The sequence below is a fragment of the Hyperoodon ampullatus genome, assembly GCF_949752795.1.
Source record: "Hyperoodon ampullatus genome assembly, chromosome: 14".
Lineage (NCBI taxonomy): Eukaryota > Metazoa > Chordata > Mammalia > Artiodactyla > Ziphiidae > Hyperoodon > Hyperoodon ampullatus.
In genome coordinates, this window is record NC_136927.1 from 45,454,182 (window position 1) to 45,472,605 (window position 18,424).

The following is an 18,424-nucleotide window of genomic DNA, read 5'->3' on the forward strand; positions in this document are numbered from 1 at the left end:
ATGCTGAGGTCTTCCCACTTGGCAGGGTGTACAACTGTTAGGTCCTGCCAAACAGCTTAAGTTAGAAGTAGGGATTCTATAAGAGGCAGCCCCAAAAGTTGAGGTAATTTTTTAAAGGGTACTTTTTAATGTAACATCTTATACTTTTGTTTCTGAGTATATTTAATGTATTTCTGGTAAATTAGTTTTCTGCTACATTGAAAGTACTGTGAAAACATACTCTTAATTTTAAATGTTCATCCTTCATTCAAGTATCCATTTGGATATTTCAGTGCCTCCAGAAAGAGTTGAGAAGATAATGGATCAGATTGAAAAGTACATCATGACTCGTCTCTATAAATATGTGTTCTGTCCAGAAACTACTGATGATGAGAAGAAAGATCTTGCTATTCAAAAAAGGATCAGGTAGCTGATTGTTCTGCTTTTTCTTGTTGTATTTATTTACTACCTCCTGTTGGAAGAACACATTGCAGGAAAACAGGACACTTGAGTTTCAAACCTTCAGAGCAAGTAACAGCTTAGGTACCTGCCATCCTTAGCATATAAACTCCTTTGTGGTGTCAGAAAGAAAAGGAATGTGGTAAACTGACAGGATGAAAAGGCTTAAGTCACCATCTTGCTTATTCATTTAAATCCAGGCAGCTTTAGATAAGAACCATGTTTGATATGTGAGACTGTTTAAATCTCCAAAATCTCCAAGGAACAGGAGGAAATTTCATTGTTTTCTCATTTCACTGCACTAACTCTCTTGTCAGGCAGGAAGCTGTGAGTATCCATATCAAGGCAGTTTGTGTCGTTTTTCCTCATTCCTGCCACGGGTGCTTGTGATTTGATTCAGCCATTCCTCCAATCACATCTTTCTGCTACCACTGGGTTGCTAACACTTCGCAAAGCACCCACTCTTCCATGGCCAGAAGAGTGAGCCCCAGTGTTCTGCATTCCAATGGCAGCAAAACACTGAGGAAAGAGGCCGTCTACGTGTGGGAACAGGGCCAAGCGCGAGCATGATGCGGAGCTTCTGGAGGAGAGGGGCCTAGGAAATGGGGCCCCAGACAGCGGGGCTGGTAATTGGTAGCTTTGTACTTGATAGTGTCTCACCAGAAGTGAGGAGTTGATCTTGGGAAGATGGAAGACAGAGCCAGAAGTAACTAGGTGGGCTTTGGACTGAGGTGCAGGGTGAGAGTGTTAGTCAAGCAAGTGGTGAGGGTCAGCAGCAGAATCTCTGGAGCAAAGGTTCTGTGTGACCAGGAACCTCAGTGATTCAGGCAGAGGTGACACAGGCTTGTTGACCTCTTACTCAGGCTCTGATGTGCCTCAGAAGTCGAGGGCAGAGCCGAAAAGGCAACAGTAAGGCCAGGGAGCAGCAGAGGCTTCTCAGATCCTCATTCAAGTATCAAGTGCTTTTCAATCATAGTATAATCTCATTTCAACTGGTAAGATTGTCTTCTGCTTTATTGTGATAAGTGCAGAAGAGAAGCCTCGATTTAGGATTCCAGTTACTTCAGCACATCAGCTGAGCTCCTAGTATGTGCGTGCGCCAAGGATTGCCTGATTAGTCAGTGGTGCCCCATCCCCATTCCCTTAACTGAGGAAATGGCAAGGTAATTGCTTACAGTCCATCCCTGGAACTTTTTTTCACTGTCTCTGTCTCTCTCTGTCTCGGTAGAGCCCTGCACTGGGTTACACCTCAGATGCTTTGTGTCCCTGTTAATGAAGAAATTCCAGAGGTGTCTGATATGGTGGTGAAAGCAATTACAGGTCAGTGAAACTGAGAGCTTTTATATTTGGATGTTTTTCCCTTGAAGTTAGCATTTGGCTTTATAAATCTATACTTATTTCAGTAAGTAAAAAGACAGTGTTCCTAAAGTACTTTTAAAATGCAAACTGCCAGGGGCTTCCCTGGTGGCGCAGTGGTTGAGAGTCCGCCTGCCAATGCAGGGGACACGGGTTCGTGCCCCGGTCTGGGAAGATCCCACATGCCGCGGAGCGGCTGGGCCCGTGAGCCATGGCCACTGAGCCTGTGCTCCGGAGCCTGTGCTCCGCAAGGGGAGAGGCCACAACAGTGAGAGGCCCGCCTACCGCAAAAAAAAAAAAAAAAAAAAAAAAAATGCAAACTGCCAAAGCTATGTTGGAATGTGGTAAAAGTGATTTAAGAGTGTTAGTTTTATGAATTTGAAGCATACAGATTGGCAGGTAAACCACTTTCCCCCTTCATTTTCCATGACTTATTTCTTGAGCATTGAACTAAAGTCAAATACAGCTAGGGTAAATTTCTTAAAACTCAGTTGCATTTATATATTCAAAATAATTTTGAGAGGTGGAATTGGTGAGGTAGGGTCATCCCCAAGCTAGAATTATATATTAAAATGATGCCTCTAGGGACTTCCCTGGTGGCACAGTGGTTAAGACTCTGCCCTCCCAGGTTCGATCCCTGGTCGGGGATCTAGATGCCACATGCATACTGCAGCTAAGAGTTCGCATGCCACAACTAAGGAGCCCATGTGCTGCAACTAAGGAGCCAGTGAGCCACAACTAAGACCCAGCACAACTAAATAAATAAAATAAATAAATAAATATATATATATTTTAAAGAAATCTAAGAAATCTTTGTCTATGACAAGATCATAAAGTTTAAAAAAAAATGATGCCTCTAATTGGTTGTTCATCAGAGATGTGCTTTGAATTACTTTTCTGGTTTGTTCAAGAAGTAAGTGAAGTGCCCTAAATCGATGTGGCTCTGACATTCTGGACAGGTCCAGGCATCTAATGAGGTTTCTGTTTCTTATTCATAGGAATAATCCAGCAGAAGTGCAACACAAAAGTTTTAAAAAAAAAAAGAAAAACAAAAAAAAAAACCTCCTAATGGAGAAGACATCCACCTTGCCCAACTTCTTAATTAAGGAGAAGAGTTGGAAAGACTTGCTGCTTTAGAGATTGTTAATGAAATTCTGTTGGGAAGGAGAGCGGGCCAGCTGATGTTAGTTAGCCGTGCTGGAGGCGTGCCATTAAGTAGGCTCCGCTGGTTTTCAGAACCAGAGACTCAAGTTACAGGAAGAAATGGGGGGGTGGTGCTTAAGATACTCTTAGGGTTGGAAGGGAGGTGAGGCTGTCACAGAAACTTAGCTTCAAGGCCCCTCTAGGGACTGAATTATCTCCCAGTTAACATGATTCTTCCACTTTCTCAGGTTCTGCTTCTCGTTGTACGTCTTTGCATTTCAGCTCTCATTAAAAAATGAATTATTTTCTGTATTTCCCTGTGTAGAGTTTAATTGGCCTCACTAAATACTGTCCACTTTGTTGTTCAGAGCTTTTCTTCTAGGCTACTCATGGGTCCCATGAATGACTACTTTGGGTCAAGACCCACCTCCAACCCCACCTTTTGCTCAGGGAACATCCGTAAGAGATCAAAGATGAAGCCTGAAACTTGTACTTAAGTTTTCCCCCAAAAATGGTTCTGAAGAACCTAGGGGCAGGACAGGAATAAAGACGCAGACGTAGAGAATAGACTTGAAGACACGGGGAGGGGGAAGGGTAAGCTGGGATGAAAAGAGAGAGTAGCAGTGACATGTATACACTACCAAATGTAAAATAGATAGCTAGTGGGAAGCAGCTGCATAGCACAGGGAGATGAGCTCCATGCTTTGTGACCCCTCTAGGTGGTCACAAAGCATGGAGAGTGGGAGGGAGATAGGGAGGGTGGGAGGGAGCCGCAAGAGGAAGGAGATATGGGGATATATGTACACATATAGCTGATTCACTTTATTATACAGCAGAAAGTAACACACCATTGTAAAGCAATTATACTCCAATAAAGATGTTAAAAAAAAGAATTTGAGAGGTAGAACATTTCTCTCGAGGCATCTAAGATGGTGTTTCAAGAGATCTTTTGATAGTAAAAATACAGCCACAAAATTTTAAAAGCCTTCTTACTCTCTCGTCTTAGCCCCCTCTTCTTGCCAATCCAAGTGCAGACACATTCTGTCTCTGAGGACCAAAGTTTATATGATCACTTTCCTCCTACCCTAAACTTGTCAGTCTTAGAAAGGACAGTCTGTAACAATGGTCTTAAATATGGAGATAATCAGTGAAATTTCTCCAAATTGTCCTGCGTGCTACTAATCAGGACTGTCAGTTTTGTTTATAAATACACTGAGCTGAGGCCTTTGCCATTTCTGTTGACCTCTGTCTTCTAGTGGGTAGAACCCCCGGATGCTACTAAATATCCTGCAGTGCACAGGACAGTCCACTACAACAGAATTATCCAGCCCAGATGTCAGTAGTGCCCAGGTTGACTGACCTAGAAGTACAGCCTACTTTATTTTCAAAACCTCATTAAAGATAAGCCTGGACATCTGCTAAGATAGAGTACCCACACTCAACCGTATCTTTCATACTAATTAAAAGCCCTGAACAGAAGGTGCAAAGCAGTAACTGAGGACTCTGAAAAGTAAATAATAGCAGGTAGATTGGGAAGGGAAGGTCATTACTAGAGGAACAACTAATACAGTGGTGAGTTTCCTGTTTTGTTTACTTTTCTTTCCACATCTCCTAGTTTAGACTTTAGCGCAGTGCAAATCATGGAACTGCTCATTGGGGTGGGCGATCCAAAAACAAAAAGAAACTTCTCTCAGACTAAAGGATACTTAGGAAGGGTGGTGTTCACTACAAGATGAAGAGTGTGGGAGAAATTCCTTGGGTTTTCCCCTTTATTCTCCTTCCTTTTCCTTCTGTTCTCTTCCTTTTTACACTACTGGCCCTGCTCTGGCAGTGGCAGCTACACATGCATCCAGATAAAAAGTACAGATAGGCCTCGGAGATACTGCGGGTTCGGTTCCCGACCACTGCGATAAAGCAAATATCGCAATAAAGTGAGTCACACGAATTTTTTGGTTTCCTAGTGCATATAAAAGTTATGTTTACACTATACTGTAGTCTGTTCAGTGTGCAATAGCATTATGTCTTAAAAAACAATATACATACCTTAATTAAAAAATACTTTATTGCTAAAAATGCCAAAGCAGTTACTGTGATAACATCAAAGGTCACAGATCATGATAGCAAATATAATAGTAATAAAAAGGTTTGAAATATGCAAGAATTACCAAAATGTGACACAGAGACATGAAATGAGCAAATGCTGTTGGAAAAATGGTGCTGAGAGACTTGCTTGATGCAGGTTGCCACAAACGTTCAATCTTTAAAAAGCACAATATCTGTGAAGCGCAATAACATGATGTATGCCTGTAATTCACATTTCATTCATTTTAAAACTTAAAGAATGAAGATTAATGAGAAGATGGTTAAATGTTTGAAATAGAGAATGAAAACCAACAGTAAAAGGCAGCAGGCTAAATAGGATGAAAATGGTATAAAAAATATACATTTTCCCAGATCTTTTTGGTAATAAGTTCTATTTAAATAGAAAAAGAAAAAGAAATAGACTGAGACATAGTAACAATAATTACAACCCAGAATTAAAAGATTAAAGAAACTAAACAATAAAACAAAAATTATATCATTCATACAATAGACAGGTAAGTGGGGGAATAGAAATATTAATAAGTTACAATAAGGCCTCTGCACTGTCCAGTGTTCCTGTCCCACACACATTAGTCTTCCATGGCTGGTGGTCCTGTGAGGGTTTCCCCAGGTAGCTGACCTCAGGGATGAGAGCTAAGAGCAGAAAGAACTCTTTGGCATGTACCACCATCCCACGTAAATCTGGAACTTACATTCCTGCTAATGGCAAGAAATTGGTGTCAAATTAAGCTGCCTCAGCTCTTTTCTTTCATGATGATCTAGACTGCAACAGATGTGTCCATCTCAAAGGCACACACCTGCCCTCCTCTTGTGTTGTTCTGACAGTGCTGAGTTTGTACTTGATTATTCCTCATTGCCTCCTAGTCTTTGTGACAAAGAATGAACTTATATGAGCCCACCAGATGGACTTAGTGGTAGTTAAGGGCAGTGAAATAATTTTTTTCTGTATCAATATAATAGCCACATTTCTAAAAAGCATTATGCAAAAGAGGCCTTCTAAACTGAGTTTTACAATATATTAAGAGGAAAAAAAACAGTAAAGAGACTGCTTATTTCTCTGTGGAGCTCATAAACACTTTACCATCATGATTAAAAGAATGGGCTTTAGAGTCAGATAGACTTGGCTTCAGATCCCCCCTATGTCCCTTTTTATTGTATGATCTTGGGCGAATCACTGAACCTTTCTGAACCTCAGTTCCCTTAATAATAATAGTGCACATGCATAATCTGGGGATGGAGAGAAATATGCTTGTAGAGCACAGTGAGTAGGGCCTGGCTCATCGTCATGTGTTCCCTAAGTGTGAACTAGTATCTACTGTTGTTACAGTCTAAGTTTTTCATATACTAAGTTAACTGGAGGAGAAGGGGTTAGTGAGGGTACCTCTATAACTTAATAGATAAAATATGATTATCCTAATGCCTCTTTGATGTAATGACTTTCTCACTGGAAGCAACATCTTTTCTCCTTTACAGATATCATTGAAATGGATTCGAAGCGTGTGCCCCGGGATAAGCTGGCCTGCATCACCAAGTGCAGCAAGCACATCTTCAATGCCATCAAGATCACCAAGAACGAGCCAGCTTCAGCTGATGACTTCTTACCCACTCTCATCTACATTGTTTTGAAGGGCAACCCCCCACGCCTTCAGTCCAATATCCAGTACATCACCCGCTTCTGCAACCCAAGCCGATTGATGACTGGAGAAGATGGCTACTATTTCACCAACCTGGTGAGTATTTGATTTCTTGGTGTTGTGGACAAGAAGCAAGAAGGTATTTATTTTAAGGATGTGACAGGTCACTCACAGGCCTGTGACACATTAGTGCTCCTGAGTTGAGGGGTCAGCATAGCTGAGGATGTTTGCTTGGTGTCACAGAGCACTTGTGACCAGGCCATGCACACATGCCACCTCCTGGGACTTGGCCATTGTGGTTCCCCTACAGGACACATGACAGCCACATTGAGGAGTCTCTGCTGCTGCTGGGCATTTGCCTCTGGGCTACTGGGTGTAAGAGCCATTCACTTAGTTGGTTGTTTCAACCATGAGTAAGTCAGATCTTGGACTGATTACTTTATTAAAAGACTTAATATTTATTTTTTGTTTAATTTTTACAAGTTACATCTTAAAACTGAATACTGGGCTATTTTAAGAAAGCATCAGGTTAGAGGATGTGAAATGATTTTCAGCTATTGTTTTTCTACAGTGCTAATTAACTCTAGGCAGAACAGTAGTAAAGTAGGCGCATCTAAGTTTCAAGGCAGAATACTTCCTTTTACTGACCGCTGGACTACTGCTTGTTTGCTTTAGGCTACATTTATTGTCAAGCCAGTGAATTTGAGCCTCGAGACACCCTGTGTTCTCTGTTTCCTGTGCTGGAAGTTGTACAGGGTGATAGGTAGGCAGGGGAGGCCAGGTTACATAAGGAAGCATTTCTGGTGAATTGTCTAAAAAAGATGGGTACTTGAATCACCTACACTCTGTAGCTTCCCACCCCCCTGACCTACAGCCTTAACTGTGTTTGCATCTTCTTTCTTCATCCTTTTCTTGCCTGACTCAGAGTCTGGCTTCTACTCCCACTGCCCCAATGAAACTGCTGTGGCAAAAGTAAAAAGTCTGCCAGTTGCCAAATCCCATGGGAACTCTCAGTTTCACTTCACTTCTTTAACACTCCTTAGGACTTCTTCCTTCTGGAACTTCTCATGTGCCTTGGCTTCCACAATTCCACTCCGTCTTCCTGGTTCTTCTTAGGCCTCGTGTCCTCCACTTCCCCTTAAATGCGTTATTCCCTGGGGTTCTGTCCTCTGTGCATCTCTCTCCCTAGACTGTCTCCTCTGGTTGTAATTCTGCCGGTCACCTGTACAGTGAGGACCCGCAGGTCACCTGTTTTGACCTCACACTGAGCTCCACTCCCAGCTGTTTATCGCGCCTCAGATTTCTGAAACTGCTTTCCCATCAAATGTTTCTTTCTTTTCCAATATACACTGTGTCCATTAGCGGCAGTACCGCACATCTACTCCCCTAAGCCAGGGACGTTAGAATCGTCTAAGACGCCTCCTCTTTCCAGCTAACGGGCTGCAGCGATTCCACACACATAGTGTGAGCCCATGGGGAAGGGTCAGACGGGCACATTCTCATCAGATGAGTCTGTTGAAATAGATTTGCTAAATATTCTTTAAGGAGGTGATTCGCTTTTTTATGAGTAATAAGGTAAGATCCCATGAATGAGTTTCTTAGAAGAAATTCTGAGAGCTGCCTATTTCCTCCTGTTTATAATGCATGTTTTTCTTATGAAAATAGCTTTTTAAAAAAAGTGTGAAATTGGTATGTGCTCCTTGTAGAAAAATTTAATTAATATAAGAAAGTATAACTACCATGTCTGTGTCACTCAACATTTGCATTTGTTGTACTAATAATTGCTACCATTTATTCATGGCTTACTACAGACCTGTGCGCTAAGCATGTTACATGTGTTATGTTGTTTAATTCTCACAATAAATCTGGGTGGTATTTCCCCCATTTTACAGATGCGGAAACCACAGAGAGCTAAGGTAACTTTTCTAGGGTCACACAACTCTGGGCTGTCAAAGTGACAGAGGTGGCAATTCACTCAGGCTGTCTGATTTCTAAGCTTATTCTTTTAACCATTTGATGTTAAAATATCTCTTTGAGGACCAGAGATCTGTGTGCCACACCAGTACCTGAGGACATGCTCAGTGGCTGGCCGTGCACTGGGTGGGCCTTGTGGAGCTGGCACGGCCTCAGAAGCAAAGGGCCTTAGGGGGCATGGCCCCCAGATCCTTGGCCCTGGAGCTCCTGGCCACAACAGGGATTCCTCTGCCCTGCAGCATGGCAGGGAAGCAGAGAGCCTCTGACCTCAAGGAACCACACAGGGAACTCTGTGATAACCGTTGCAGAACAAATACTGAAGGTGCCTCTTCAAATATTTCACTCTGTACAAGACCCTAGGACCTGCGAACAACCCAAGGAGAGGACGGAATTTCTCACAGACTCGATGAAGATGACAATTAGATTTAATTTTTTTTTTTTTTAAGGAAGAAACGTATTATTGCAGATGGGAGTATAAAGGAAACAACATGAGTGGCTATGAAAGTCCATGGAGGCTCAGGAGATTATTTTGTCGACTTTTGATTCTGTTTTAAATTCTCCATGATAAAAGGATTTTTAACATTCTATTTGAATATTTATAGCTTTCCTCATACAACTATAATAAATAACATTCTCTTCTTTATATTTATAGTGTTGTGCCGTGGCTTTCATTGAGAAATTAGACGCTCAATCTTTGAATTTAAGTCAGGAAGATTTTGATCGATACATGTCTGGCCAGACTTCTCCCAGGAAGCAGGAATCTGAGAATTGGTCTCCTGATGCTTGCTTAGGTGTTAAGCAGATGTATAAGAATTTGGATCTCCTGTCTCAATTGAATGAACGGCAGGAAAGGATTATGAATGAAGCCAAGAAGCTTGAGAAAGACCTAATAGATTGGACGGATGGAATCGCAAAAGAGGTTCAAGACATTGTTGAGAAACACCCGCTTGAAATTAGGCCCCCAAATCAGTCTTTAGCTTCTATTGACTCTGAAAATGTTGAAAATGATAAACTTCCTCCACCGTTGCAACCTCAAGTTTATGCAGGATGATGAAAATTTACATGGATAGTATTTATTTGAGCCTAAATTATAGCCAGCCCTTACTACAGTCCACTGATTGGGGTCTAGAGTATAACTTAATTGCTTATAAATCAGAGCATTTTTAAGGGTACAGTTTGTGGGGATTGTTTTGTTCATTTTTTTTTGTTTTTCCTGTCTGGGGAGACTTAGTAAAAAAGTACTATTTATTTGAGTCACTGAATAGATTCATTTAAGACTTGTTTGAAAGTTTTGTCTGCAAATCTGTTTTTTCTCCATGATTTTCCTGCGTGCTTTCTCTGTGGCATTCAGTGTGTTTTGGATTTGGTTAAATAATTGCCTTTTAAAGGATAAAACAAATGAATGCTACAAAAATGTATGTTTAAGAAAATACAATGGTACCACTGTTCTACAGTTTGAAATAATTTTATAATTGTAAAGATAGAAGATATATTGCTAAGTAAATATGTAAAATTGTAAATATGTAAAAAAAAAGGAATGGTGTCTGCTGTGCATGGCATTTCATCTGTTAATTTTTTTTAGTTTAAAATGAAGTATATTGAATGTTTGCCTTTAACACCATTTTATTTCGTTTGCCCCACTAAAATGACTCTAGAAGTATTTAGACATACTCCCCTAAAATGTTAACTCCATCGTTACAATGTGTTAGCCCTAACTTTGAGGTCCTGTACAGTCAGAGAATGTGACACTATTGAGGTTGAGGGTACTTTTTAGGTCATAGAAAGTTACTGAAGTAACTTGTCTATTGAATGCAGAACCATGCTTTTGGCACCTCTTTCCTCCTTTCATTCAGCAAATATTTACTGAGCGCTTGGTAAGGGAGGTGGCCCTGGGTCTGGGTCAGAAGACAGGACTGAATAGGTCTCTGCAGATGAGAGCTGATGGGGAATCCCTCTGAGCTTTAAAGTGCAGGGGGGCCTTTCTGCCTCCATGGTGTAATTTTGATTTTATGGACAACCCAGACACACATCATATAAGCGTCTTTCAGGATTTCTCAACCTCGGTACTATTTGGAGCCTGAGGATTTTTTTGTTTGAGTGCCGCCCCATGCATTGTAGGGTGTTTAGCGGTGTCCCTGGCCTCTACACCCACTAGATGCTAGTAGCAACCCCCCCAGTTGTGAAAAATCGTCTCCAGACATTGCCAAATGTCTCCTGGGGGACAGAATTGCCCCCAGTTAGGAACTACTGATCTACTTTGTAAGCAAAGGAGTTTTCCTCCTGGTGGGTAATATGATGTAACCAAAGAATATTGCACTAAATGCACAGTATAACGTGAACTGATAGCTTATTCAGTGAGGCTTTACAGCCCCTGGCAGCGTGGAACCTTTTCTAATCCTAATGGAACCTTTCATAACCTAAATACACCATTACGATCCTCCTTGCATTCAGTGATTTCTACAGATTCTCAGTGTACCTGTGAAATTGTAATTCCCAGGGCACCATTTTTGAACAAGATAACATCACACAAGCAGTTAAGAAAGCTTCCTTTGCTTTTCCAGTATCTTTCTAATGGTGTACCACAAATCTGTAGTGCAGTAGTTTTGGAATAAAACTGGGGTGGGTATAAAACTTTTCACCCTTTACTTAAATTAACATATAAAATCCATCACGTTGACACATCTATTGTCCTAAAGCACTGAAGACATGAAGCAGTTAACTGAGTCAGCTGATAGCCAAGCTGACTTGGAATGTAATGAGTTACCATCAAATACAGGGAGAATCTGCTCATAGAAACCTGGGCCCAGATGGTCTTCGTAGAAAGCTTTCCTCTTTTTTCTTTTCTATGTACTTTCTAGGTGCTAATCCAGGTATACACACTCTTAATTCTCCTGGGAATATACCGTTCTTTTAGTCATTGTACATTATGTTTGTTAAATAAAATGCATATCAGCCTCCCCAAAAAGCTGTCTTCTCGACTTCTTACCTATGTTTAAAGTAAATTGTTGAACTGGTTTTTTTGTATATATCTCATATTGGTTGAGTTCTTCATATTTGGACTCTTATATTTCTCTTAAGTCAGCATCGGTACTATGGCCAGAGTTTCTGTTTTCTCAACAAGAAAGTATTGATATTTTATGTACTATAAATATGATTAGAATAAACTTTTGGAACAGAAGTCCTTATCAATAAAGTTTCCTGATCCATTCCTCTTCCAAATAGGTTAATTCTTGGTTCTTCATCTTAGGAAAATATACATTATTAGTATTCTTATGTTATAAATGTTTCCCTTTTAAGCCACAGCCATCATTATCATACTTAAAAATGAAACAGGCATTAAATTAATTAAAATTAAGAACAAGAGAAGGATGTTTGCTGTCACTACAATTAGCCTTTTTCTGACGCAGTCAGAAAAAGTCACTCAGTCTTCAGACAGAAATAAAGGGGGTTAATCTAATCAATATATGGTTATTATAGCATGGTGTTTGAGGACATGGACTCCAGCTAAAAGGCTTGGATTTGGTTTTGAATTTAGACTCTGCCACTTACTTATTAGCTCTTTGGCCGTGGGCAAGCCTCTCATGTTTCACATTCCTCATCTGTGAAATGGGGGTAATAATGGTACCTGCTTCAAAGGGTTGTGAGGATTAAATGACTTAGAAGAGTACCTAGCAATGCTAAGTGCTCAAGTGATCGCTGTTACTTGTACATGACTTTTATATGTAGAAAACCTAAGAACTGATACTGAAACTTTATTAAATTTTACTAAGTGGTGAGATAAGAAATACTAAAATAGCCATCAAAAGTAACTAAAAAATGACTTTTCTATATTCTCATTACTAGCCAGTTAGCAAATTATAATGGGAAAATTTTATTCACAATAGGAACAAATATAAATCACCTATAAGTAACAAGAGCTTTTAGCATTTATATGAAACAAAATTACAAAATTGAGTGAGAAACAAAAGAATAAACATACACAGGGCTTGTGCCCAGAAGTTCCCTGCACTTGGACTTTAATGTTCTATCTTGGCCATTTTGGAATTCTTAATTTTATCTTTGAATTTGTGCTTTCAAGTGAAGCCTGATGGGACAGTGGAGCCTGATGGGGGCTTGGAGTCCAACTCATGCACAGTCCTGTCTCCCCCTTCTCAAACCCCAGGCTAGGTTCTTGGTCTCCCTGCTCCCACCCTGTGGACACTCTAACCAAGGCCTGGGCACTCAGGAATGGTTGGGGCTGGGTGTGCATGCCTGTGGTGTCTTGGGCCAGGGCATGAAGGTGCATCTGGCTGTTAGCTAGCTGGCCATTTGGGAGGGAGTTGGTGGTGAGGACAGACCTCTCTGCCACCCCTGATTCAGCATGCTCCTTGGAAAAAAGCCTGAATCCAGGACTGGGGAAGGAAAGAAACAATGAGAAAGTCCCAGCAAAACAAAGATACAAGGAAGAAATAAGGGGACATCCCTGGTGGCACAGTGGATAAGACTCTGTGCTTCCAATACAGGGGGCCCGGGTTAGATCCCTGGTTGGGGAACTAGATCCCACATACATGCCGCAACTAAGAGTTCACATGCCACAACTAAGGAGCCCACATGCCGCAACTAAAGAGCCGGCAAGCCACAACTAAGAGCCCTGGAGCCGCAACTGAGGAGCCTGCCTGCCTCAACTAAGACCCGGCGCAAATAAGTAAATAAATAAATAAATAAATAAATAAAATCTTAAATAAAACCAAACAAATGGAAATGTTAGAACCGAAAACTACAACAACTGGAATTTTTAAAAAACCCAAAACCTCACGGATGGGCTACATATCAGAAGGGAGATGACAGTGAAATGAATTTGCGAACTGAAGATAGATCAATAGAAATTACCCAATCTGCTAAACACAAAATAGACTGAAATTAAAAAGTGATAGCCTCGGGGGCCTCTGGGACAATAATGAGAGATCTAACATTCTTGTCATCGGAGTCCCAGAAGGAGAGAAGAAAAAGTCTATGGCTAAAAAAATATTAAATAGTGTCTGAAAGTTTACCAAATTTGGCCAAAGGCATAAACCTATAGATTCAAGAAGCTGAGTGAACCGCAAACAAGATAACCCAAAGACATCCATGCAAAGAAAACACATCACAGACTTCTCCAAATTAAAGGCAAACAAATCTTAAAAGTAGTTAGCAAGGACACATTACCTATAATGGAGCAATGACTTGCATGACATTGGATTTCTCATCAGAAACCATGGTGCCTAGAAGGAAATGCTGACAATGATGTGGAGAAAGTGAATCACTCATACAATCCTGATGGAAATCTAATATAGTAAAACTACTCTGGAAAATAGTTAACTTCTTATAAACCAAACATGTAATTATCATACAACCCACCAACTGCATTGTTGGACTTTTATCCCAGAGAAGTGAAAACTTACATTCACACAAAGGCATATACACAAATGCTCATCACGCCTTTATTCATGTTAACTCCAAACTGGAAACAATCCAAATATCCTTCAACAGATGAATGATTAAACAAAGTGTGGTACATTCATACAATGGAACACTATTCAGTAATAAAAAGAATGAACTACCGAAAAAACTGCTTGGATGGATCTCAAAGGATATATACTGAGTGGAAAAAAAAACAATCTCAGAGGGTTACATATTGTATGAGTCCATTTATACACATAATTTTTAAAATATATAATTTAAAATGACAGTTATAGAGATGGGGAACAGATTAGTGGTTTACAGGGATTCAGAATAGGGTGAGAAGGGAGCTGAATGTTATCATAAGAGAGCAGCACAATGGATTCTTTGGTGTGGAATCGATCTGTGTCTTGTCTGCAGGGGTGATTACACAAATGTACACATGTGATAAAATTGCCTAGAGCTAAACCACAATATTAGGCAAAACTGGTGAAATCTGTAAAAAACCAGTGTATTGCAGTGTAAATTTCCTGGTTGTGGTATTGTCCCATAATTATGCAAGACGTTACCACTGGAGGAATCTATTATTTCTTACTCCTACATGTGAATCAATGATGATCTCAAAATAAAAAGTTTAATTTTTAAAATCTAAAATCACGTAGAAAAATGCTAAATGCCCATTAGGTGATGAATGGATAAACAAAAATGGTATATCCATTCAATGGAATACTATTCGGCCATTAAAAAAAGAATGAAATACTAATACATTCTACAGCATTGATAAACTTTGAAAACATTATGGTGAGGGAAAGAAGCCAGACATAAAATAGCACATATTGTATGATTCCATTTATATGAAATGTCCAGAATAGGCAAATTCATAGAGACAGAAAGGAGATTAGGTTGTCCGGGGCTGGGTGGAAGGGAGAATGGGAGTGACTGCTAAGAGATACAAGGTTTCTTTCGGGGGTGATGAAAATGATCTGGAATTAGATAGTGGTGAGGGTTTCCCACAACTTTGTGAATATACTCAAAACATTGAATTGTACACTTCAAAAGGATGAATTTTATGGTGAGTTGTGTTTTCATAAAGCTTTAAAATATCAGGATGGCAGCTATGGATCTCATTGTTAGCACCTAAAATTTTTTTCAGACACATCCTCCAGGCTGAATTGTGGCATTAAGATTTCTGTCTTCCGCAAAAAAAACAAAAAAAAAACCAGTGGGTTTTGGGCTTCCCTGGTGGCGCAGTGGTTGAGAGTCCGCCTGCCGATGCAGGGGACACGGGTTCTTGCCCCAGTCCGGGAAGATCCCACATGCCGCGGAGTGGCTGGGCCCGTGAAACATGGCTGCTGAGCCTGCACGTCCGGATCCTGTGCTCCGCAACGGGAGAGGCCACAACAGTGAGAGGCCCGTGTACCGCAAAAAAAAAAAAAAAAAAAAAAAAGATTTCTGTCTTGACTTCAGGATACTAAAAGTTGATGTGCTTTAAGGAAAATGCACTGAGCATAATTTTAGCAGCCTTCCTTTTGTTTTCTTAAAGTTCCCCTGGTGATTTTGCTAAGATATTTATAGGAATAAATATTTGCTAAAAAAAGAAATATGTTAGCAAAGAATACAAACATAAATGGAAGTTAAATAGGCACTTTGCAGTGAAAGTGGATGCTAAAAGTTGATTTCTTTTGCTTAAATAAAAATTAAGTTATGCAGATACAAAAAATATATGTATGTATGCCAGCAGTGAACAGGTAGAATCAAGTATAAAATACACTACTATTTATAAATGTTCAAAAAACAATTTATTAAGGTATAAATATAATAATACATGTTCTGGACATCAATGCTGAAAACTGCAAAATGCTGATGAAGAAATCAAAAAAGAGCTAAATAAATGGAGAGACATACTGTGTTCATAGATTGGAATACTCAACATAGTAAAGATAGCAATTCTCCCCAAACTTCTATAGGTTTAATGTAATTCCTATCAAATTCTAGCAAAATTTTTTATAGATATAGATGAGCTTATTCTAAAATTCAAATGAAATGGCAAATGAACTAGAACAGCTAAAAGAAATTTGAAAAAGAAGAATAAAGTGGGAGGAATCACTCTATCCAATTTTAAGATTTGCTATATATTTATAGTAATCTAGACAGTACAATATTAGTGGATAGACACATAGATCAATGGAAAAGAATAAAGAACACAAAATGGACACATACAAGTATGACCAATTGATTTTTTCCAACTGATATTTAACAGAGGTGTAAGAGCAATTAAATGGAAGAAGGACAGACTTTCAACAAATGGTGCTGTAGCAATTGGACATCCATCGGCAAAAAAAAAAAAGAACTTCCACCTAAATATACGTTATAATTTCTATAATACTTTTAGAAGAAAACAGAAGAAAATCTTTGGAACCTTAGGACAAGGCCAAGAGAATCATAATCCATAAAAGAAAAAAATTGATAAAACTTAATCAAAATTTAAAACTTTTGCTGTATGAAAGACCCTGTTAATAGAGTTAAAGGACTAGCTAGAGACTGAAAGAAAAATATTTGCAAATTACATATCCAACAAATAACTAATATCCATGGTAAATATACAAAGAACACTCTGAACTCAACAGTTTAAAAAGAATTCAGTTAGAAAATGGGCAAAAGTCTTGAAAAGAAACTTAACCAAAGAAGATATATACAAGGCCATTCAATGGGGAAAGAACATAGTGCTGAAACCATAAAAGTCCCAGAGGAAAACATAGGGGTAAGCCTTTTGACATTGGTCTTGGTGATGATCTTTTGAATTTGGCACCAAAAGCAAAGGCAACAAAAGCAAAAATAAACAAGAGGGACTACCTCAAATGAAGAAGTGTGTACACAGCAAAGGAAACCATCAAGAAAATTAAAAGCAACCTATGGAATAGGAGAAAATATTTGTAAATCATATATTTGATAAAGAGCTAATATCCAAAATACATAAAAAGTTCATACAACTCAATTGCCAAAAAAAAAAAAAAAGAACCAAACAATTCAACAACAACAACAAAAATGGGCAGAGAACCTGAATAGACATTTTTCAGAAGTGGACATACAAATGGCCAAAAGATACGTAAAGGTACTCAACATCATTTATCATTGGGGAAATGCAAGTCAAAACCACGATGAGCTTTCATCTCAAACCTGTTAGAATGACTGTTATTAAAAAGACAAATACGTGTTAGCAAGTATGTGTAGAAAAGGGAACCCTTGTTCACTGCTGGAGGGAATGTAAATTGGTTCAGTCACCATGGAAAATAGTATGGGGTTCCTCAAAGAATTAAAAATACAACTACTTTATGATCCAGCAATTCCACTTCTGGGTATAGATGTGAAGGAAATGAAATTAGCATCTTGAAGAGATACCTGTACTCCTGAGTTCACTGCAGCATTATTCACAATAGCCAATACATGTAAACAAGGTAAGTGGCCAACAAAGAATCAATGGATAAAGAAAATGTGGCACATATACACAATGGAATATTATTTGGTCATAAAAAGGAAATCCTGGGACTTCCCTGGCCGTGCAGTCGTTTAGACTCACGTTCCCAATGCAAGGGGCCCAGGTTCAATCCCTGGTCAGGGAACTAGATCCTGCAGGCCGCAACTAAGACCGACACAGCCACATAAATAAATTTTTTTTTTAAAAAAAGGAAATCCTGTCATTTGCAACAACATGGATGAACCTTGAGGGTATTATACTAAGTGAAATAAGCCAGAAAGACAGATACTGTATGATCTCACTTATATTTGAATCTAAAACAGCTGAATTCATAGAAAGAGTCAGTGGGTGCCAGAGGCTGAGAGCTGGGGGAAATGGGGAGATGTCAGTCAAAGGGTACAAACTTCCAGTTATAAGATGAATAAGTTCTGAAGATCTAACGTACAGCTTAGTGATTATAGTTAACAATGCTGTATTGTATACTTGAAAGTTACTGAGAGAGTAGATTTTAAATATTCTCACCAAAAAAAAAAGGGTCGTTATGTGAAGTGATGGATGTGTTAACTAACTGTATTGTAATCATTTCACAATATTCATATTGTATCAAATCATCATGTTGTACACCTTAAACTTACACAATGTGATATGTCAATTATATCACCATGAAGCTGGGGGAGAAAAAGAAAGACAAATTACCAATACAAATATGAAAAAAAAATTAAGTACTTTTTCAAATAAGAAAATGTAAGAAAATTCAAACATTTAAAAATACGACAAAGGACATGAACAATTCACCATTTAGACTTAAAAACGGACAACAGATGAAAAATATTCAACCTCATTAATAATCAAAGAAATAGAAAATAATTCAATAACAAAATTA

At 39.2% G+C, this 18,424-nt stretch overlaps 1 protein-coding gene across 1 annotated transcript in view; it reads left to right on the top strand.

The window, feature by feature from the left end:
- Window positions 1-9,821, top strand: part of RABGEF1 (RAB guanine nucleotide exchange factor 1) — a 63,578-nt gene extending 53,757 nt beyond the window's left edge. The window contains exons 6-9 of the mRNA XM_079718774.1: window positions 273-405; window positions 1,667-1,758; window positions 6,514-6,770; window positions 9,301-9,821. Of these exons, the coding sequence (XP_079574900.1) occupies window positions 273-405; window positions 1,667-1,758; window positions 6,514-6,770; window positions 9,301-9,699 (881 nt within the window). The 3' untranslated portion in view covers window positions 9,700-9,821. The remainder of the gene's footprint in view (window positions 1-272; window positions 406-1,666; window positions 1,759-6,513; window positions 6,771-9,300) is intronic.
- The last annotated feature ends 8,603 nt before the right edge of the window (window positions 9,822-18,424 follow it).